Raw genomic sequence first — 24,237 nt, 5'->3', positions numbered from 1 at the left:
GGAGTGGAGGAGCTGTGTGGAGTGGAGGAGCTGTGTGGAGTGGAGGAGCTGTGTGGAGTGGAGGAGCTGTGTGGAGTGGAGGAGCTGTGTGGAGTGGAGCAGCTGTGTGGAGTGGAGGAGCTGTGTGGAGTGGAGGAGCTGTGTGGAGTGGAGGAGCTGTGTGGAGTGGAGGAGCTGTGTGGAGTGGAGGAGCTGTGTGGAGTGGAGGAGCAGCTGTGTGGAGTGGAGGAGCAGCTGTGTGGAGTGGAGGAGCAGCTGTGTGGAGTGGAGGAGCAGCTGTGTGGAGTGGAGGAGCAGCTGTGTGGAGTGGAGGAGCAGCTGTGTGGAGTGGAGGAGCAGTTGTGTGGAGTGGAGGAGCAGTTGTGTGGAGTGAGGAGCTGTGTGGAGTGGAGGAGCTGTGTGGAGTGGAGGAGCTGTGTGGAGTGGAGGAGCTGTGTGGAGTGGAGGAGCTGTGTGGAGTGGAGGAGCTGTGTGGAGTGGAGGAGCTGTGTGGAGTGGAGGAGCTGTGTGGAGTGGAGGAGCTGTGTGGAGTGGAGGAGCTGTGTGGAGTGGAGCAGCTGTGTGGAGTGGAGCAGCTGTGTGGAGTGGAGCAGCTGTGTAGAGTGGAGCAGCTGTGTAGAGTGGAGGAGCTGCTGTGGAGTGGAGGAGCTGCTGTGGAGTGGAGGAGCTGCTGTGGAGTGGAGGAGCTGTGTAGAGTGGAGGAGCTGTGTAGAGTGGAGGAGCTGTGTAGAGTGGAGGAGCTGTGTGGAGTGGAGGAGCTGTGTGGAGTGGAGGAGCTGTGTAGAGTGGAGGAGCTGTGTAGAGTGGAGGAGCTGTGTGGAGGAGCTGTGTGGAGGAGCTGTGTGGAGTGGAGGAGCTGAGTAGAGTGGAGGACCTGTGTGGAGTGGAGGAGCTGTGTAGAGTGGAGGAGCTGCTGTGGAGTGGAGGAGCTGTGGTGAATCTAGACTACGTCTCTGAACACACAAAGAGTCCATTGGGCTTGTGAACGTTTGAATTTTACAAGAACCCCTGCGATGTTCTGTAGCTGATTATGTAGATAGTGGGATAGGGCCTGTTCATGTACTCAGATTGTATTCAGGCTGTGTGGCATTGGGGCTTTATGGTCACTTTGCCCACAGGAAGACATTCTTATGCCCTGAAACAACAGAACGACCAAATGGGCAAATATTTTACAATGACCAGTGAGGGATGGAAGTCAGAGTGTAACCCTTTCTTATAATGTGTATAATATATTTGCAGTGTGTATAATTTGCAGTAATTATTTAGTTTCTGCAATTATGTCTTGTGTATAATAATAACATGTACTATGTGTATACTATTTGTATAATGTATACACTATTTGTATAATGTGTATTCTAACTTGTATCATGTGTATACTAACATGTATCATGTGTATACTAACATGTATAATGTGTATTCTAACTTGTATAATGTGTATACTAACATGTATAATGTGTATACTACCATGTCCAATGTGTATACTATTTGTATAATGTGTATACTAACATGTATCATGTGTATACTAACATGTATCATGTGTATACTATCATGTATCATGTGTAAACTAACATGTTGTATATTAACACGTATAATGTGTATACTAACATGTATAATAAATTAAAGATAGAGAGGGTGCGGTGGGGGGGTTAGAGTGGAGGTGGGATTGTGGGTAGTCAGATAAGAGAGGGTGCGGTGGGGGGGTTAGAGTGGAGGTGGGATTGTGGGTAGTCAGATAAGAGAGGGTGCGGTGGGGGGGTTAGAGTGGAGGTGGGATTGTGGGTAGTCAGATAAGAGAGGGTGCGGTGGGGGGGTTAGAGTGGAGGTGGGATTGTGGGTAGTCAGATAAGAGAGGGTGCGGTGGGGGGGTTAGAGTGGAGGTGGGATTGTGGGTAGTAACATAGAGAGGGTGCGGTGGGGGGGTTTAGAGTGGAGGTGGGATTGTGGGTAGTAAGATAGAGAGCGTGCGGTGGGGGGGGGGTTTAGAGTGGAGGTGGGATTGTGGGTAGTAAGATAGAGAGCGTGCGGTGGGGGGGTTTAGAGTGGAGGTGGGATTGTGGGTAGTAAGATAGAGAGCGTGCAGTGGGGGTTCAGAGTGAAGGTGGGATTGTGGGTAGTCAGAGAGAGAGGGAGGGAGGGTGGGGTGTGAAGGTGGGATTGTGGGTAGTAAGATAGAGAGCGTGCAGTGGGGGTTCAGAGTGAAGGTGGGATTGTGGGTAGTCAGATAGAGAGGGAGGGAGGGTGGGGAGTGAAGGTGGGATTGTGGGTAGTCAGAGAGAGAGGGAGGGAGGGTGGGGAGTGGAGGTGGGATTGTGGGTAGTCAGATAGAGAGGGAGGGAGGGTGGGGAGTGGAGGTGGGATTGTGGGTAGTCGGAGAGAGAGGGAGGGAGGGTGGGGAGTGGAGGTGGGATTGTGGGTAGTCAGAGAGAGAGGGAGGGAGGGTGGGGTGTGAAGGGGGGATTGTGGGTAGTCAGATAGAGAGGGAGGGAGGGTGGGGAGTGGAGGTGGGATTGTGGGTAGTCAGATAGAGAGGGAGGGAGGGTTGTCTGTTGGTGAGGACAGGGTGTATTATTACCTGTTAATGGGCTGCCCTGCAGGAGTGTGCTCCACTTCATAGCCCTGACTCCTCAGCACATCAATCACGGTGTTGTTGCCCAGGAAGTGACCTGAAATATAAACACAGTTCTCGTGTTAGAGTTAGGCTGTCTCTGTTTCAATCTCTCTGTTTCAGAGACGCTGCTTAGGCTGTCTCTGTTTCAATCTCTCTGTTTCAGAGACGCTGCTTAGGCTGTCTCTGTTTCAATCTCTCTGTTTCAGAGACGCTGCTTAGGCTGTCTCTGTTTCAATCTCTCTGTATCAGAGACGCTGCTTAGGCTGTCTCTGTTTCAATCTCTCTGTTTCAGAGACGCTGCTTAGGCTGTCTCTGTTTCAATCTCTCTGTTTCAGAGACGCTGCTTAGGCTGTCTCTGTTTCAATCTCTCTGTTTCAGAGACGCTGCTTAGGCTGTCTCTGTTTCAATCTCTCTGTTTCAGAGACGCTGCTTAGGCTGTCTCTGTTTCAATCTCTCTGTTTCAGAGACGCTGCTTAGGCTGTCTCTGTTTCAATCTCTCTGTATCAGAGACGCTGCTTAGGCTGTCTCTGTTTCAATCTCTCTGTTTCAGAGACGCTGCTTAGGCTGTCTCTGTTTCAATCTCTCTGTATCAGAGACGCTGCTTAGGCTGTCTCTGTTTCAATCTCTCTGTTTCAGAGACGCTGCTTAGGCTGTCTCTGTTTCAATCTCTCTGTTTCAGAGACGCTGCAAGGACCTTTTCTTTCAGTCAACGTGAGAGTTGCAATCAGGACCACGGCCCTGCCACTCAACCAACCAGACCTGGGGTTCAAATACTCTTTTCAAATACTTACACTGTGCTTGATTGAGCTTGCGTGTTGCAATGTTCAAACCCTGCCCACCTGGCACTCCAGGACCAGGTTAAAGCACACTAGGTCTGGTAGCACTTGCCAGCCAGCCCTCTCAGAGCCGTGAAGAGGAGGGGGGGCAGCGCCTGCTAACTCACTGTGACACTATATCTAGCTCAGCTCTCACAGAGTAGTCAGAGTGAGATACAACAAACCAAGAGAGATATTTAACCATTACTCTGGTTATTTCGCCATTACTCTGGTTATTTCACCATTAATCCGGTTATTTCACCATTACTCTGGTTATTTCACCATTAATCTGGTGGCATTGATTCTCATCAGTAAAAAACTAAAACACATAAAGGGTCATCGAGTCAGTCGCTGACTGGGAGCGTTGAACTTAATGTGTACTTTTAGTGGTTTAACAACTAACTGACTATGGCCAGTGGCAAACTATAGAAACAGAGAGTGGATTAGCTTCAGTGAAGTAGGAAGAGAAGGAAACAGACTGGATTAGCTTCAGTGGAAGAGAAGGAAACAGAGAGGATTAGCTTCAGTGAAGAAGGAAGAGAAGGAAACAGAGAGAGGATTAGCTTCAGTGAAGAAGGAAGAGAAGGAAACAGATAGAGGATTAGCTTCAGTGAAGAAGGAAGAGAAGGAAACAGATAGAGGATTAGCTTCAGTGAAGAAGGAAGAGAAGGAAACAGATAGAGGATTAGCTTCAGTGAAGTAGGAAGAGAAGGAAACAGACAGTGGATTAGCTTCAGTGGAAGAGAAGGAAACAGATAGAGGATTAGCTTCAGTGAAGAAGGAAGAGAAGGAAACAGATAGAGGATTAGCTTCAGTGAAGTAGGAAGAGAAGGAAACAGACAGTGGATTAGCTTCAGTGGAAGAGAAGGAAACAGAGAGAGGATTAGCTTCAGTGAAGAAGGAAGAGAAGGAAACAGAGAGAGGATTAGCTTCAGTGAAGAAGGAAGAGAAGGAAACAGATAGAGGATTAGCTTCAGTGAAGAAGGAAGAGAAGGAAACAGATAGAGTATTAGCTTCAGTGAAGAAGGAAGAGAAGGAAACAGATAGAGGATTAGCTTCAGTGAAGTAGGAAGAGAAGGAAACAGACAGTGGATTAGCTTCAGTGGAAGAGAAGGAAACAGAGAGAGGATTAGCTTCAGTGAAGAAGGAAGAGAAGGAAACAGAGAGAGGATTAGCTTCAGTGAAGAAGGAAGAGAAGGAAACAGATAGAGGATTAGCTTCAGTGAAGTAGGAAGAGAAGGAAACAGACAGTGGATTAGCTTCAGTGGAAGAGAAGGAAACAGAGAGAGGATTAGCTTCAGTGAAGAAGGAAGAGAAGGAAACAGAGAGAGGATTAGCTTCAGTGGAAGAAGGAAGAGAAGGAAACAGAGAGAGGATCAGCTTCAGTGAAGTAGGAAGAGAATGAAACAGACTGGATCAGCTTCAGTGAAGAAGGAAGAGAAGGAAACAGATAGAGGATTAGCTTCAGTGGAAGAGAAGGAAACAGACTGGATCAGCTTCAGTGAAGGAGGAAGAGAAGGAAACAGATAGAGGATTAGCTTCAGTGGAAGAGAAGGAAACAGACTGGATCAGCTTCAGTGAAGGAGGAAGAGAAGGAAACAGATAGAGGATTAGCTTCAGTGGAAGAGAAGGAAACAGACTGGATCAGCTTCAGTGAAGGAGGAAGAGAAGGAAACAGATAGAGGATTAGCTTCAGTGGAAGAGAAGGAAACAGACTGGATCAGCTTCAGTGAAGGAGGAAGAGAAGGAAACAGAGAGTGGATCAGTTTCAGTGAAGTAGGAAGAGAAGGAAACATACAGTGGATTAGCTTCAGTGAAGTAGGAAGAGAAGGAAACAGACAGTGGATCAGCTTCAGTGGAAGAGAAGGAAACAGAGAGTGGATTAGCTTCAGTGAAGGAGGAAGAGAAGGAAACAGAGAGTGGATCAGTTTCAGTGAAGTAGGAAGAGAAGGAAACAGACAGTGGATTAGCTTCAGTGAAGGAGGAAGAGAAGGAAACAGAGAGTGGATCAGTTTCAGTGAAGTAGGAAGAGAAGGAAACAGAATGAATCCTCCTCTCTTCTTCTTTCCTCTCCTTCCTCCCTCCTCTCCCCCCACTCTCTAGGTGAAGTGAAGCATTGTTGGTTCAGGTTGCAGTACGTCACAAAAGGACGAAGGCTCTCCTTGTCCTCACAAACTAAGCCATGTAGCGTGGCAGTGTGTCAACAAAGTCAGAGCCTTTCATGGACCCTAACTACCACAGGGCTGTACACCCAGACTACCACAGGGCTGTACACCCTAACTACCACAGGGCTGTACACCCAGACTACCACAGGGCTGTACACCCTAACTACCACAGGGCTGTACACCCTAACTACCACAGGGCTGTACACCCTAACTACCACAGGGCTGTACACCCAGACTACCACAGGGCTGTAAACCCTAACTACCACAGGGCTGTACATCCTGACTACCACAGGGCTGTACATCCTGACTACCACAGGGCTGTACACCCTAACTACCACAGGGCTGTACACCCTAACTACCACAGGGCTGTACACCCTGACTACCACAGGGCTGTACACCCTAACTACCACAGGGCTGTACACCCTAACTACCACAGGGCTGTACACCCTAACTACCACAGGGCTGTACACCCTAACTACCACAGGGCTGTACACCCTGACTACCACAGGGCTGTACACCCTGACTACCACAGGGCTGTACACCCTAACTACCACAGGGCTGTACACCCTGACTACCACAGGTCTGTACACCCTAACTACCACAGGGCTGTACACCCTAACTACCACAGGGCTGTACACCCTAACTACCACAGGGCTGTACACCCTAACTACCACAGCCTAACTACCACAGCCTAACTACCACAGCCTAAACTACCACAGGCTAACTACCACAGGCTAACTACCACAGGGCTGTATACCCTGACTACCACAGGCTAACTACCACAGGCTAACTACCACAGGCTAACTAACACAGCCTAACTACCACAGCCTAACTACCACAGCCTAACTACCACAGGCTAACTACCACAGGGCTGTATACCCTGACTACCACAGGCTAACTACCACAGCCTAACTACCACAGGGCTGTATACCCTGACTACCACAGGCTAACTACCACAACCTAACTACCACAACCTAACTACCACAAAGTAACTAACACAGCCTAACTACCACAGGCTAACTACCACAACCTAACTACCACAGCCTAACTACCACAGCCTAACTACCACAACCTAACTACCACAAAGTAACTAACACAGCCTAACTACCACAGCCTAACTACCACAACCTAACTACCACAGCCTAACTACCACAGCCTAACTACCACAGCCTAACTACCACAAAGTAACTAACACAGCCTAAACTACCACAGCCTAACTACAAGAGCCTAACTACCACAGGTCCCTAACTACAAGAGCCTAACTACCACAGGTCCCTAACTACCACAGCCTAACTACCACAGCCTAACTACCACAGCCTAACTACAAGAGCCTAACTACCACAGGTCCCTAACTACCACAGCCTAACTACCACAGGTCCCTAACTACAAGAGCCTAACTACCACAGGTCCCTAACTACAAGAGCCTAACTACCACAGGTCCCTAACTACAAGAGCCTAACTACCACATGTCCCTAACTACAAGAGCCTAACTACCACAGGTCCCTAACTACAAGAGCCTAACTACCACAGCCTAACTACAAGAGCCTAACTACCACAGGTCCCTAACTACAAGAGCCTAACTACCACAGGTCCCTAACTACAAGAGCCTAACTACCACAGGTCCCTAACTACCACAGCCTAACTACCACAGCCTAACTACAAGAGCCTAACTACCACAGCCTAACTACAAAAGCCTAACTACCACAGGTCCCTAACTACAAGAGCCTAACTACCACAGGTCCCTAACTACAAGAGCCTAACTACCACAGGTCCCTAACTACCACAGCCTAACTACCACATGCCCCTAACTACAAGAGCCTAACTACCACAGGTCCCTAACTACAAGAGCCTGGCTACCACATGCCCCTAACTACAAGAGCCTAACTACCACAGGTCCCTAACTACAACAGCCTAACTCTAACCCCTAACCCTAACCCCTAACTCTAACTCTAACCCCTAACTCTAACCCCTAACTCTAACCCTAACCCCTAACTCTAACCCCTAACTCTAACCCCTAACTCTAACCCCTAACCCCTAACTCTAACCCCTAACTCTAACCCCTAACTCTAACCCCTAACCCCTAACTCTAACCCTAACCCCTAACTCTAACCCCTAACCCCTAACTCTAACCCCTAACTCAAACCCTAACCCATAACTCTAACCCCTAACTCTAACCCCTAACCCCTAACTCTAACCCCTAACTCTAACCCCTAACTCTAACCCCTAACCCTAAACCCTAACCCCTAACCCTAACCCCTAACCCTAACTCTAACCCCTAACTCTAACCTCTAACTCTAACCCCTAACTCTAACCCCTAACCCTAACTCTAACCCCTAACTCTAACCCCTAACTCAAACCCCTCACTCTAACCCCTCACTCTAACCCCTCACTCTAACCCCTCACTCTAACCCCTAACCCCTAACCCTAACCCCTAACCCTAACTCTAACCCCTAACTCTAACCCCTAACTCAAACCCTAACCCCTAACTCTAACCCCTAACTCAAACCCTAACCCCTAACTCTAACCCCTAACTCTAACCCCTAACTCTAACCCCTAACCACTAACCCCTAACTCTAACCCCTAACTCTAATCCCTTAACCCCTAACTCTAACCCCTAACCCTAACCCCTAACCCCTAACTCTAACCCCTAACCCCTAACTCTAACCCCTAACTCTAAACCCTAACCCCTATCTCTAACCCCTAACCCCTAACTCTAACCCCTAACTCCTAACCCCTAACTACAAACCATAACCCCTAACTCTAACCCCTAACCATAACCCCTAACTCTAACCCCTAACCCCTAACTCTAACCCCTAACCATAACCCCTAACTCTAATCCCTAACGCTAACCCTAACCTCTAACTCTAACCCCTAACTCTAACCCCTAACTCTAATCCCTAACCCCTAACTCTAACCCTAACCCTAACCCCTAACTCTAACCCCTAACCATAACCCCTAACTCTAACCCCTAACTCTAACCCCTAACTCTAATCCCTAATCTCTAACCCCTATCTCTAACCCCTAACCCCTAACTCTAACCCCTAACTCTAACCCCTAACTCTAACCCCTAACCCCTAACTCTAATCCCTAACCCCTAACTCTAATCCCTAACCCTAACCCCTAACTCTAACCCCTAACCGTAACCCCTAACCGTAACCCCTAACTCTAACCCCTAACTCTAACCCCTAACTCTAACTCTAACCCCTAACTCTAACCCCTAACTCTAACCCCTAACCCCTAACTCTAACCCCTAACCCCTAACCCTAACCCCTAACTCTAACCCCTAACTCTAACCCCTAACTCTAACCCCTAACCCCTAACTCTAACCCTAACCCCTAACTCTAACCCCTAACTCTAACCCCTAACTCTAACCCCTCACTCTAACCCCTCACTCTAACCCCTCACTCTAACCCCTAACCCCTAACCCTAACCCCTAACCCTAACTCTAACCCCTAACTCTAACCCCTAACTCAAACCCTAACCCCTAACTCTAACCCCTAACCCCTAACTCTAACCCCTAACTCTAACCCCTAACTCTAACCCCTAACTCTAACCCCTAACCACTAACCCCTAACTCTAACCCCTAACTCTAACCCCTAACTCTAACCCCTAACTCTAACCCCTATCTCTAACCCCTAACCCCTAACTCTAACCCCTAACTCCTAACCCCTAACTACAAACCATAACCCCTAACTCTAACCCCTAACCATAACCCCTAACTCTAACCCATAACCCCTAACTCTAACCCCTAACCATAACCCCTAACCATAACCCCTAACTCTAACCCTAACCTCTAACTCTAACCCCTAACTCTAACCCCTAACTCTAATCCCTAACCCCTAACTCTAACCCTAACCCCTAACCCTAACCCCTAACTCTAACCCCTAACCATAACCCCTAACTCTAATCCCTAACCCCTATCTCTAACCCCTAACTCTAACCCCTAACTCTAACCCCTAACTCTAACCCCTAACTCTAACCCCTCACTCTAACCCCTCACTCTAACCCCTCACTCTAACCCCTCACTCTAACCCCTCACTCAAACCCCTCACTCTAACCCCTCACTCTAACCCCTCACTCTAACCCCTAACCCCTAACCCTAACCCCTAACCCTAACTCTAACCCCTAACTCTAACCCCTAACTCAAACCCTAACCCCTAACTCTAACCCCTAACCCCTAACTCTAACCCCTAACTCTAACCCCTAACTCTAACCCCTAACCACTAACCCCTAACTCTAACCCCTAACTCTAATCCCTAACCCCTAACTCTAACCCCTAACCCCTAACTCTAACCTCTAACCCCTAACTCTAACCCCTAACCCCTAACTCTAACCCCTAACTCTAACCCCTAACTCTAACCCCTAACCCCTAACTCTAACCCCTAACTCTAATCCCTAACCCCTAACTCTAACCCTAACCCCTAACCCCTAACTCTAACCCCTAACCATAACCCCTAACTCTAACCCCTAACTCTAACCCCTAACTCTAATCCCTAACCCCTATCTCTAACCCCTAACCCCTAACTCTAACCCCTAACTCTAACCCCTCACTCTAACCCCTCACTCTAACCCCTCACTCTAACCCCTCACTCTAACCCCTCACTCTAACCCCTCACTCTAACCCCTCACTCTAACCCCTCACTCTAACCCCTCACTCAAACCCCTCACTCTAACCCCTCACTCTAACCCCTCACTCTAACCCCTAACCCCTAACCCTAACCCCTAACCCTAACTCTAACCCCTAACTCTAACCCCTAACTCAAACCCTAACCCCTAACTCTAACCCCTAACCCCTAACTCTAACCCCTAACTCTAACCCCTAACTCTAACCCCTAACCACTAACCCCTAACTCTAACCCCTAACTCTAATCCCTAACCCCTAACTCTAACCCCTAACCCCTAACTCTAACCTCTAACCCCTAACTCTAACCCCTAACCCCTAACTCTAACCCCTAACTCTAACCCCTAACTCTAACCCCTAACTCTAACCCCTAACTCTAATCCCTAACCCCTAACTCTAACCCTAACCCCTAACCCTAACCCCTAACTCTAACCCCTAACCATAACCCCTAACTCTAACCCCTAACTCTAACCCCTAACTCTAATCCCTAACCCCTATCTCTAACCACTAACCCCTAACTCTAACCCCTAACTCTAACCCCTAACTCTAATCCCTAACCCCTAACTCTAATCCCTAACCCTAACCCCTAACTCTAACCCCTAACCGTAACCCCTAACCGTAACCCCTAACTCTAACCCCTAACTCTAACCCCTAACTATAACTCTAACCCCTAACCCCTAACTCTAACCCCTAACTCTAACCCCTAACTCTAACCCCTAACCCCTAACCATAACCCCTAACTCTAACCCCTAACCCTAACCCCTAACTCTAACCCCTAACTCTAACCCCTAACCCCTAACTCTAACCCCTAACTCTAACCCCTAACCCCTAACTCTAACCCTAACCCCTAACTCTAACCCCTAACCCCTAACTCTAACCCTAACCCCTAACTCTAACCCCTAACTCTAACCCCTAACCCTAACCCCTAACTCTAACCCCTAACTCTAACCCCTAACTCTAACCCCTAACCCTAAACCCTAACCCTAACCCTAACTCTAACCCCTAACTCTAACCTCTAACTCTAACCCCTTACCCCTAACTCTAACCCTAACTCTAACCCCTAACTCTAACCCCTAACTCTAACCCCTAACTCAAACCCCTCACTCTAACCCCTAACTCTAACCCCTAACTCTAACCCCTAACTCAAACCCTAACCCCTAACTCTAACCCCTAACCCCTAACTCTAACCCCTAACTCTAACCCCTAACTCTAACCCCTAACCACTAACCCCTAACTCTAACCCCTAACTCTAATCCCTAACCCCTAACTCTAACCCCTAACCCCTAACTCTAACCCCTAACCCATAACTCTAACCCCTAACCCCTAACTCTAACCCCTAACTCTAACCCCTAACTCTAACCCCTAACTCTAAACCCTAACCCCTATCTCTAACCCCTAACCCCTAACTCTAACCCCTAACTCCTAACCCCTAACTACAAACCATAACCCCTAACTCTAACCCCTAACCATAACCCCTAACTCTAACCCCTAATCCCTAACTCTAACCCCTAACCATAACCCCTAACCATAACCCCTAACTCTAATCCCTAACTCTAACCCTAACCTCTAACTCTAACCCCTAACTCTAACCCCTAACTCTAATCCCTAACTCTAACCCTAACCCCTAACCCTAACCCCTAACTCTAACCCCTAACCATAACCCCTAACTCTAACCCCTAACTCTAATCCCTAACCCCTATCTCTAACCCCTAACCCCTAACTCTAACCCCTAACTCTAACCCTTAACTCTAACCCCTAACTCTAACCCCTAACCGTAACCCCTAACCGTAACCCCTAACTCTAACCCCTAACTCTAACCCCTAACTCTAACTCTAACCCCTAACCCCTAACTCTAACCCCTAACCCCTAACTCTAACCCATAACCCCTAACCATAACCCCTAACTCTAACCCCTAACCCTAACCCCTAACTCTAACCCCTAACTCTAACCCCTAACCCCTAACTCTAACCCCTAACTCTAACCCCTAACCCTAACTCTAACCCCTAACCATAACCCCTAACTCTAACCCCTAACTCTAACCCCTAACCCCTAACTCTAACCCCTAACTCTAACCCCTAACTCTAACCCCTAACCCCTAACTCTAACCCCTAACCCCTAACTCTAACCACTAACCCCTAACTCTAACCCCTAACTCTAACCCCTAACTCTAACCCTAACCCCTAACTCTAACCCCTAACTCTAACCCCTAACTCTAACCACTAACCATAACTCTAACCCCTAACCCCTAACTCTAACCACTAACCCCTAACTCTAACCCCTAACCCTAACCCCTAACTCTAAACCCTAACTCTAACGCTAACCCCTAACTCTAACCCCTAACTCTAACCCCTAACTCTAACCACTAACCATAACTCTAACCCCTAACCATAACCCCTAACTCTAACTCTAGGTTTTAGATAGCACATTTTTCTCAGAGAGTATGTCGTATCCAAGTACTGACACAAGCAGTCCCTCTGCTACGTGTTCCCTAAAAACACATCCATCGTCACCGATCCTTCCTACCAATGAATAGAACATATGGTAAGTCTTAAATAGAGTCCCTTTCCATACAGCGCAGCAATATTTATATTACAAATGGTAACCGGGGCTGAATAGCAGTTCCCAAAACATTACACAGTAACTAAATAAATAAACGCCAGGCAGTGTGTGTGTGTGTGTGTGTGTGTGTGTGTGTGTGTGTGTTTGTGTGTGTGTGTGTGTGTGTGTGTGTGTGTGTGTGTGTGTGTGTAGCCAATGTGTAGCCATCCTTCATAACTAGGTATTCCGCACACGCACGCACGCACGCACACACGCACACACACACACTACAACACACACACACACACACACTACAACACACACACACACACACACACACACACACACACACACACACACACACACACACACACACACACACACACACACACACACACACACACACACACACACACACACACACACACACACACACACACACACACACACACACTGTGACGGCCCTGAATATTTCTGAACCGTCTCAGTGCTTCTCCTTCTAATAGGGCGCTTCCCCTTTAATTCCCCATTAAATAGCCAGCATCAGCTGCGCAAAGGTGAAGTTGTGATTGAGACATGAATGAGGATGTGTACTACCTTCAGTTCATGAAGCTTCGCCATTACGTTTGTTTTGTTGCCTTACAGTGTGTTTTGTAGCCTTAAAGCGAGTTTACCCAGGATTGGATCCACTCTGTGCGTCTGTGGACTACCACTCTCCGTTGGTTTTCGTGGCCTTTTCTCCGCTGGAGATCTGTTGGCGGATTGTCTGACTGACCGACTGACTACAACTTTTTGTACACGGTATTTCATTTGTTTGGGTGATGTATACTGTGATTTATGTAGTTGTGAGGACGTATTATTCTTTGGTTAATCTTTGATACGCTTTATAGTTGTGTTGCAAAATAAGTGTCATTTTGAGTGTATGAATATACTTGGTTTACGCTATGGACAAACGTTGCGTGACTAAGGTCACTTCAGTCACTGAACTTATTTACCGGGCTGGACTCTTTTTATGCCCGAGGTACAGGACATTTCTAAAGGAACATAAGTGCATTAATTGTTATATTGTTGTGTGTGATCATTTATGTTGTTAATACAACCACGCAAAAGAATACACTTGTTTGAAGTTCTTTCCAATGTTTTAAGGGGTTTATGAAAAGTATATTTCCATCCTTACTTTTAATAAGTCCTTTGTATTGGTGTGACTTGACGGACCAGATGGGACTCATTCCCTCCCAAACTAAAAGGAGAAACCAATGTTTTCTCTGGTAGGCTCAACCTACCTGGCACCCCTAGAAATAACCTCAAGTCAAAACCGTTACATAAAAAATGGCACCCCAGATGGGACTTGAACCCACAATCCCTGGCTTAGGAGGCCAGTGCCTTATCCATTAGGCCACTGGGGGTCTAACCAGTAACTTACTTATTGACATGGATCTGTGTGGAAGTACTGAGCTAGCCCTCCCTCTGACGCCCAACCTTCCTCCATTGTCTGGTTTATCTCCAGAGGTTGTAGTCTTACAACTTCAAGGTGACATCCTTGATATTCGTCGGACTCAACAACACCTCCAAACTCTAATCCACAATAAATTCAAATGTCTGAGTGAAGAGCAACAACAGAGTGCCATGGAATTCAGAAACTCACTGAGTACTCTAACCCACACTCTGACAGAGCTCAGTGAGAGTGGAAGACAGGAAATTACTGGTGCCATGGACAGGCAGTTTGACTACCAACAAAGCCAACTCACTGCCACTCTCCAGTGGCGCCTGCAACATCATCACACTGAGGTCCTCAAGGACGTCAATTCTGTTTTTTCTCCCCTGGTAAACACTGTAGACCACTTGCAGACAGCGCTCTCTAATTGTGTTAAAATGTTGGATGATGTGTCTGTTGACATGGCCTCCATTAGGCACAACTCCTTGCACAGAGCTTCTCTTGTGTCCACTTCTGTTCAGACCACTGAGGGCCAAGCTGGCACCTCCGAACAGCCAAGACAAGGCCATGCTGCAGCCACCCCTTGCAGGATGCAATCCACCATGCATCCTGGTGTTCATTTTCATGGTCCGATAACTCCCTCACCCTCTACTTCCTCAATCCCTCCTAGCTCTTTTGTTCATGGTGATTTGAGTAGACGTCATGGGGGAGCGATGCCCATTAAATTGCAATTTCCCACCTTTGGGAAAAAGGATGACAGTCCTGATCCGCTAATGGATCTGGAAAGATGTGTGGCAGTCTTCTCTGCCGTTGCTCCGGTACCACTAACCCTGGGTAATCCTTCTGATGATCTCCTTTTACAGGCTGTGAGAAGAGCTCAGCTGGAACAGCCAGAGGAGTTAATGCTGTTGGAACAGCTGCAGAATAATGCTGATGTATGTACTTCAAAGCTAGGACGCACCGGACTCCTGAAGCACAAAATATTCCTTACACAGGAAATGCCGATCAAGCAAAAGCCATATCGTTTGTCCCCAGCGACGCTAATCATCCAAAAGGGACTCATTAATGATATGTTGACACAAGATATAATAGAACGTTCCTCCTCTCCCTGGGCTGCTCCTGTTGTCCTCATTCCAAAAAAGACCGGTGGTCTTAGATTTTGTGTGGACTATAGGAAGACCAACAATGTTTCCCAGACTGATGCCTATCCTCTTCCCACCATCCACGAGATCCTGGAGTCATTGTCTGGCGCTGTTGTGTTCACTACCCTTGACCTCAATAGTGGCTATTGGCAGGTTGAGATGGACCAGGAAAGCAAGGACAAGACTGCTTTTGTCTGTGCTGAGGGCTTGTTTTCATTTAAGGTGATGCCTTTTGGATTAAAGAATGCACCTGCCACTTTCCAAAGACTCATGGAGATTGCGTTAGGTGAGCTCAAAGGGAAGATATGTTTCGTCTACCTGGACGATATAATTATCTACTCCCAGAACAGAGAGCAACACTTTCAAGATCTTCAAGCAGTGTTGGACAAGCTAAGAGAAGCTGGTCTGACATTGAATATGAAGAAGAGCAACTTCTGCCAAACCTCCCTGAAGTTCCTTGGCCATATTGTGTCTTTTGACGGCATTCATGTGGATCCTGAAAAGACCAAGGCTGTACAAGACTTCCCTGTGCCAACCACACTCAAGGCCCTTCAACGGTTCCTTGGGATGGCTGGATGGTACCATCGGTTTGTGTGGAACTTCTCCCAGGTGACAGAACCCCTCAACGCGTTGAAGCGAAAAGGAGCGAAATTCCGATGGACGGCAGAGTGCCAGACCTCCTTTGAAACCCTGAAACGACACCTCGTCACACCTCCCATTTTGGGTCATCCCAACTTTGATTGCCCTTTTGTTGTTTACACTGATGCAAGTGATGTTGGACTTGGTGCTGTCCTAGTCCAACAGACTGGACTTGGTACTGAAGAAGTGCTAGCGTTCGCCAGTCGGACATTGAATGGAGCAGAACGGAACTACTCCACAACCGAGCAAGAGTGCCTTGCAGTTGTCTGGGCTTTGGAAAAGTGGAGGTACTACCTGGAGGGAAGACACTTCACTGTGGTCACTGACCATTCCTCCCTTGTGTGGGTGTTCAAGACCAACAAACCAAGCACCAGGCTCATCAGATGGGCTCTACGGTTGCAAGAGTTCACCTTTGCAGTAGAATACAGGAAAGGAAAATACAACACTGTTCCAGATGCATTATCCAGAGCTCCTGCTTGTGGTAATGGTGGCCCTCATCTTACATGTGCTACTGTCCTGTCTAGCAGACGAGACTCACCCAAAACTGACTTTCCCATCTCTGATGAGGTCATTTGGAAAGCCCAACAGGATGATCCAGAAGTACAGGCTTTGTACCAGACTATCCTGGAAGATGGAGAAAAGATGGTCAACCCTACCACAAAGCTGACCATCATTGAAGACAAAGTCTACCGAGTTGTACAACTACCTCACAGAACACTCTACCAAATGTACATACCTGAAACTCTACGCCTTCAACTGCTTCAACATTTCCATGAAGACCCATTAGCTGGTCATTTGGGCAGGTTCAAAACCTACAAACGTTTGCAAGCATTACTGTACTGGCCCCATCTGAGCATGGATGTGAAGTCACATATCCGAAACTGTCAGGTTTGTCAAATGTACAAACCAGAAGGTAGAAAACCTGCTGGCAAGTTGCAGCAAACTGTGGTTACCCGACCTTGGGAAATGTTAGGAGTGGATTTGATGGGTCCATTTCCTAGAAGCTCCAATCAGAATGTGTACATGCTTGTTTTTGTTGATTACTATTCCAAGTGGGTTGAGCTCTTTGCCCTGCGTCAGGCCACAGCAAGGACAGTCTCTAACATCCTTACGAAAGAGATCCTGACTCGCTGGGGAGTGCCTGATTACATCCTGTCTGATCGAGGTTCCCAATTTGTCTCTGATCTCTTTGAGGAGACCTGCCAAAGATGGAACCTGAGACAGAAGTTGACCACGGCCTATCACCCACAGACCAACCTCACTGAGAGAGTAAATCGAACCTTGAAGACAATGGTTGCTTCCTATGTAGGGACCCAGCACAAACACTGGGACAAGCACCTTCACGAGTTTCGATTTGCCCTGAATTCTGCTGTGCAAGAGTCCACTGGAGTCACACCTGCAGAGCTGAACCTAAGTCGTCCCCTCCGAGGACCCTTGGATATGGTGCTACAGCCCCAGCAGCTTACTCCAGACGCTGCTTGCTATGACCAGGTAGTCCATCTCCACGACTTGAGAGCTCTTGTCTCGAAGAACATGATCCAGGCTCGACTCAAGCAGAAGAGAAATTATGATAAGAACAGACGAGACATGCAGTTCCAGCTTCGTGATCGGGTGTGGCTTCGCTCTCATCCTTACTCGAAAGCTGAACAATTCTTCTCGGCCAAGCTCGCTCCTAAATGGCAAGGACCATATAGGATTGTGGAGCAGATGGGCCCTTTGAACTACCGAGTGGTGAAAGAGGACACAGGTAAAGATATGCGCGTTGTCCATGTCTCACGCCTTAAGGCCTGTTACCCCTCGGCTGAGGAATTGGAGGAGATTGAGCGCCGCAAGGTCCTGGATATCTTTGAAGAGGAAAGTGAGGAGACTTTTCTCGGATTCCCAGACCCAGAAGTCTCACGCCTTAATGCCTGTGACCCCTCAGTTGAGGAGCGTGAGCGCCAAAAAGTAATGAATATTTTTGTAGAGGAAAGTGATGAGGAGACCTTTCTCGGTTTCCCCGACCAAGATGTGCCTTCCCGGGCAATGGTCGGCTTTTTCCAGGGGAGGGGGTGTGTGACGGCCCTGAATATTTCTGAACCGTCTCAGTGCTTCTCCTTCTAATAGGGCGCTTCCCCTTTAATTCCCCATTAAATAGCCAGCATCAGCTGCGCAAAGGTGAAGTTGTGATTGAGACATGAATGAGGATGTGTACTACCTTCAGTTCATGAAGCTTCGCCATTACGTTTGTTTTGTTGCCTTACAGTGTGTTTTGTAGCCTTAAAGCGAGTTTACCCAGGATTGGATCCACTCTGTGCGTCTGTGGACTACCACTCTCCGTTGGTTTTCGTGGCCTTTTCTCCGCTGGAGATCTGTTGGCGGATTGTCTGACTGACTGACTGACTACAACTTTTTGTACACGGTATTTCATTTGTTTGGGTGATGTATACTGTGATTTATGTAGTTGTGAGGACGTATTATTCTTTGGTTAATCTTTGATACGCTTTATAGTTGTGTTGCAAAATAAGTGTCATTTTGAGTGTATGAATATACTTGGTTTACGCTATGGACAAACGTTGCGTGACTAAGGTCACTTCAGTCACTGAACTTATTTACCGGGCTGGACTCTTTTTATGCCCGAGGTACAGGACATTTCTAAAGGAACATAAGTGCATTAATTGTTATATTGTTGTGTGTGATCATTTATGTTGTTAATACAACCACGCAAAAGAATACACTTGTTTGAAGTTCTTTCCAATGTTTTAAGGGGTTTATGAAAAGTATATTTCCATCCTTACTTTTAATAAGTCCTTTGTATTGGTGTGACTTGACGGACCAGATGGGACTCATTCCCTCCCAAACTAAAAGGAGAAACCAATGTTTTCTCTGGTAGGCTCAACCTACCTGGCACCCCTAGAAATAACCTCAAGTCAAAACCGTTACAACACACACAGTCAGACCATAATCACTTCAGCCAGCTGGCGATTTAAGACACAATCCTTCATTTCTCAGCCAAAGGGTTATTCACTGAAATGACCAACAAAAATGACTACATATTGCAAATTGCACCTTTTAACTTGGCCAGCTACAGATGGTGGAAAGGCCAGCTACAGACTAGCTTGTCCGACTACACTCTTAAAAATCAAAGTGCAAGTTGGAACCAAATAAGGTTCTTGAGAGTGATGCCATAGAGGAACCATGTTATGGTCTCTGAAGAACCATACCAAAATCCCAAACCACAAATGTTTCAGCCCTCCAGGACCGGAATTGAACAAACCGTGATGTAAGGTTTTAAACTTGATTTGCATATTTCCCAGGGTGCCTTTCTCGAGTGAATTGTAGAGTTATCAGTATCACCCATGACTGTGTTTGACAGTGACAGAGACATGGTTGTTGCGTTCTTCGTTTTCAGTCCTGTGTCCTTCACCGAGTAAGATCCTAATTTAATATGTCATCATTTAAAATGTAATTATTTAGGATAATACTATACATATAATCTGTCTTTGAGGGCCTAGTTTTATCCTAATAGACTGGTAATAGACTGGCCTGAAACTCTGTGTAATTCCTATTGGAATCCAGCCAGAGTGGGGACATCCAACATTTGGAATTTCTATTTCCTTGTGCAAACTCCATTCAGAATGACTGCCAGGGTTGGGAAGACTAAGGTAAGAGATTACCTTAAACATCTAATTTGGAACAACCATTTCAGTAACGGGTGACAGATTGGAATAGTAAAAAAAATTAAATAATCTTATCCCTCTCTCTCTCTCTTTCTCTCCCCCTCTCTATCTTTCCCTCTCCCCCTCTCTCTCTCTCGCTCTTTCTCTCTCCCCCTCTCTCTCTTTCCCTCTCCCCCTCTCTCGCTCTCTCTCTCTCTACCTCACCTGATGTCTAAACCTCTGTATGCTCGGCGACGAAAAGCCAACTGACATCTTACGAACTATGAACACCTTGAAGAACGATCTGGCCTTAATGGTCATGTACTCTTTATAATCTCCACCCAGCAAAGCCAGAAGAGGACTGGGCTTTAGGATTCTTCCCAGGGTCCTGCCTTTCTAGGGACTTTTTTTCCCTAGCTATCATGCTTCTACATCTTATTGGCTGGGTTTTCTCTTCACAGTGTGAATTTAACTCTTGAATCAACAGTAGAAATATTACACTGGTGGGAAAAAAAAATAACACTGGTAAGTGTGCTATGAAATGGACACATCTGTAGGCTTCCATACACGTCAGGAACCTTTTAGAATTCTGCAGAACCGTAGATGCCACGACAAGAACCCCCACACTTCACTCAAAAGGTTCTTTACCGGACCAGAGTTCTCCAAAGGAACTTTTAAAGGTGAAGAACCATTTTTTTTTTTTTAAATAAACCTTTATTTAATTTATTTTTCTAGTGGAGGTGGAATGCAGAGCTTGGAACACGTCCAGCTTGATAATTATCCATACGGTTGTGTATCACCAGCCAGGTTGGACACTGGCTTTACAGTACTGGGTAGTTGAGTCAGGTATTTGTGCTGTTAAACCCTAGAAATATAATTACTCAAATGGGAAAAAACAGACCAAGGCAAATAAATAACACAATGTACATCCAGGGGTATAGATTCTCATACCTTCGCTGCTCCTAGACAGGCACTCAGATGCAGACACATCAGGCAGCTGGAGCCATTTCCCAGACCAGGGCCGAGGTGTTTTTTGATGTCCGACGGATAACGCTGTTGGCTGGGTCAAAATGTCAACATAAGCCCCCTCCCTCAGCCCCCGGCGTCTACTGACAACTGAGTAAACAACTCTACCGACGTCCACACTACTGGTTATCTAAACTGTGAGCTAGGGAGTAGGCCCACGGGCGTGTGTTGTAGTGTGTGTGTGTGTGTGTGTGTGTGTGTGTGTGTGTGTGTGAGGGGGATGAAATAGGTCAAAGGTGACCAGGAAGACCACCTCTAACCCTTGTTTTTCACTCGGCGCTTTTCTACTGAGCTCTAACTTCTAGAGAGAGAGAATCATCATGCTGAATTAAACTGCCGGAGTCATGATTTGACATTAACAGAGCCCAAGTTATGGGGGGGGGGGGGGGGAATGATTAAAAGTTGTAATTGGGAAAATCCTTGCTTGCGTCCAGTGGGCCCGAGACAGTGGGTAACTCTACATCTGTAGCTGTTAGGCAGCAGTTGCCATTCACTGCAATGACAGGCCGGTGGCATAAAGAAAATAACCGGTTTTATACACTGGCGCTGCCACCCACATTGACCACATGGGAATATAAAACGGTGCCAAACTGTCATTAATACCAAGTCTCCGACAACCTCCCGCCTTGGTAATTAACATGAGCATGGTTTTATTATGGTACTCTGACTGCACAAACCTCCACATGGGGGAGCCAACAGGAGTGATGAGAAAAAGGGAAAAAGAGGGACCTTCTCATGATGTAATCACCCCCCTCTCCTGATGTAATCACCCCCTCTCCTGATGTAATCACCCCCTCTCCTGATGTAATCACCCCCTCTCCTGATGTAACCACCCCCTCTCCTGATGTAATCACCCCCTCTCCTGATGTAATCACCCCCCTCTCCTGATGTAATCACCCCCCTCTCCTGATGTAATCACCCCCCTCTCCTGATGTAATCACCCCCCTCTCCTGATGTAATCACCCCCCTCTCCTGATGTAATCACCCCCCTCTCCTGATGTAATCACCCCCCTCTCCTGATGTAATCACCCCCCTCTCCTGATGTAATCACCCCCCTCTCCTGATGTAATCACCCCCTCTCCTGATGTAATCACCCCCTCTCCTGATGTAATCACCCCCTTCTCCTAATGTAATCACCCCCTTCTCCTGATGTAATCACTCCCTTCTCCTAATGTAATCACCCCCCCTTTTCATGATGTAATCACTCCCTTCTCCTGATGTAATCACCCCCCTTTTCATCACAATTAAACTAAAACAATAAAACTGCATAACCTATCTATTTTTTTCTAGTCTTTACATACTTTACATCTAGCTAAGGAGTTTTGTTCTTGAAGAAGGATTTTTTTTGTTAGATTCAGTTTGATAATGTGCATGTGCTCATTAGTTAGCTAGCTAACGAAAGTTAGCGTTAGCTTCCTAACTGAGCCAGGCAGACACTTCGTATGAAACAAATTGGGTGGTAAGTGCAACACAATACACACAACACTAAATGCTTTACCAAGCTAGCTATGTAGCTAGATGATGGAGAAATTATTTAATTCATTCTTTATTATCACATACTGCCAGTGCCAGTTCACTTACAAGCTAAACTTAACATTAGCTAGCTAGCTACCCCACCGACTTTTGACAGCTTAAAGGCAGCTGCTTTATTGAAAACAAATCCATTGTGATGTAATTCTTAAAAGTCTAAGCTGTTGGGGCGGGGGATCTAAGCTAACATATAGAATTGTTTTAAGAAGGTCGCACTATGGATCATTTAGCTATTTGATGTTGAATTTTAGGACCCCTGTAGGTATCATTTGATAAAATATTGAATTTGGCCTTTACTACTACAGCACATAGAAATGCATTGAATAACACATTCCTAAATGGCAAAAAAAGACAGTCAAAAAATAAATCATAAGGATTAAGGTTAAGGTTTTGAAGTGTCTGTCCTATATCAATGATGTATAAGAAAGCTCAGGAAATATATATATATATATATTTTTTACACATATTTAACCCCTTATTTATGTTAAATTGGACACATATTTAACCCCTTATTTATGTTAAATTGGACACATATTTAACCCCTTATTTATGTTAAATTGGACACATATTTAACCCCTTATTTATGTTAAATTGGACACATATTTAACCCCTTATTTATGTTAAATTGGACACATATTTAACCCCTTATTTATGTTAAATTGGACACATATTTAACCCCTTATTTATGTTAAATTGGACACATATTTAACCCCTTATTTATGTTAAATTGGACACATATTTAACCCCTTATTTATGTTAAATTGGACACATATTTAACCCCTTATTTATGTTAAATTGGACACATATTTAACACCTTATTTATGTTAAATTGGACACATATTTAACACCTTATTTTTGTTGGCACAAAACGCCCTCCATCCTTCCATTCATTTGTATGGGTTACCTTTATATAAGTCCGGTGGGGCTTGTGGGGCTAAACGGAGAACACCATCGTGTCCGTGAGAGTCTCACCTTTTCATACTAGTTTTTAGGCCAAACTGTTTCGGATGTGCCACAGATGTTTTCGTGAGAAGACCGATTTTTGAAGGATGTCTCCTGGTCTGACAAAAAAAACGACGCTGTAGCTCCGGCCACTTTACACCGCAGAAAGGAGACGTAGTCTGAGGCGGTGGATTTAGAAGCAGTCCGAACAAGAAAACAGATCTCTCTAGCTTAAACGGATTTATTTCTTATGCTACGTTCTCGGTGTATCTGACTCTTTAAAGAGGCAATCTGGGACTGGTACAGTCCTTTACATCCATAGCTCCATCTATTCACTTGACTGTCATTACATTTCTTCTGCCCTATCCATCCGCCCTTTTATAAAAAAAGGAAAGTGTCAGGGTTACTGTTTTGTTGTTGAATCCCAGATTGCCCCTTTGAAACCCCTCAGCCACATCTTCGTTCCCCTTGATGCACAGTCTCTCCCCGTCTCTAAACTAAACTCAGCTTTTAGTGAGGACTACAATCTGCTTTTAACATTCATAAATAAACCCCAAACAAACACTGTGATTATACATTGTCAATGACCATCGACCATCGACCATCTAGCCAGTTTGAATGGCTGGGCCTGGTCACTATACCTCTAGGACAGAGTGCCTGGCTGTGTTGGTCAGTGGAGAGCAGGCTTGTATTTTAATTAGGCACCAAATGGAACAAAACGGACTGAAAAAGTTGAATAAGAAACTCTACCTTTTATATTCCGTTGCAAAACATTTTGCTACGATGTGCCCTAAGGAATGGAACCTGGTGTGGGTGATCTGTATGAGCTTGCCTTGCCTGGCCTTGCCTGTCTGAAAGGTTTCTCCTTGCCTTGCCTAGCTTTGCCTGTCTAAAATGTTTTGCATTGCCTGTCTGAAAGGTTTCTCATTGCCTAGCTTTGCCTGTCTAAAATGTTTTGCCTTTGATATTTAACAGTTTCAGTTGAGCTCCCCTGGACTGGCTGGCTCCCTGCCTGACCTTTAGATGATCCCAGGGGATGAGAGGTGAAGGCACGGGGAGGTGAAGGCCCCTCCAGTCTTTTCAGTCACACAGCCTAATGGGATACTGTCGGCTGGGAGGGCCTGTCTGCCTGCTTATC

At 46.3% G+C, this 24,237-nt stretch overlaps 1 protein-coding gene and 1 non-coding gene across 2 annotated transcripts in view; both read right to left on the bottom strand.

The window, feature by feature from the left end:
- Positions 1-24,237, bottom strand: part of trabd2a (TraB domain containing 2A) — a 135,461-nt gene that overhangs the window by 30,574 nt on the left and 80,650 nt on the right. The window contains exon 5 of the mRNA XM_055944221.1: positions 2,573-2,663. Coding sequence (XP_055800196.1) covers positions 2,573-2,663 — 91 coding nt within the window. The remainder of the gene's footprint in view (positions 1-2,572; positions 2,664-24,237) is intronic.
- trnar-ccu (transfer RNA arginine (anticodon CCU)) lies at positions 14,081-14,154 on the bottom strand. The gene has a single exon. It is a non-coding gene; the product is annotated as a tRNA-Arg (tRNA).

This window comes from Salvelinus fontinalis, chromosome 2 (genome assembly GCF_029448725.1).
Source record: "Salvelinus fontinalis isolate EN_2023a chromosome 2, ASM2944872v1, whole genome shotgun sequence".
Taxonomy (NCBI): Eukaryota; Metazoa; Chordata; class Actinopteri; order Salmoniformes; family Salmonidae; genus Salvelinus; species Salvelinus fontinalis.
This window is presented reverse-complemented; position numbering and strand designations above follow the sequence as displayed.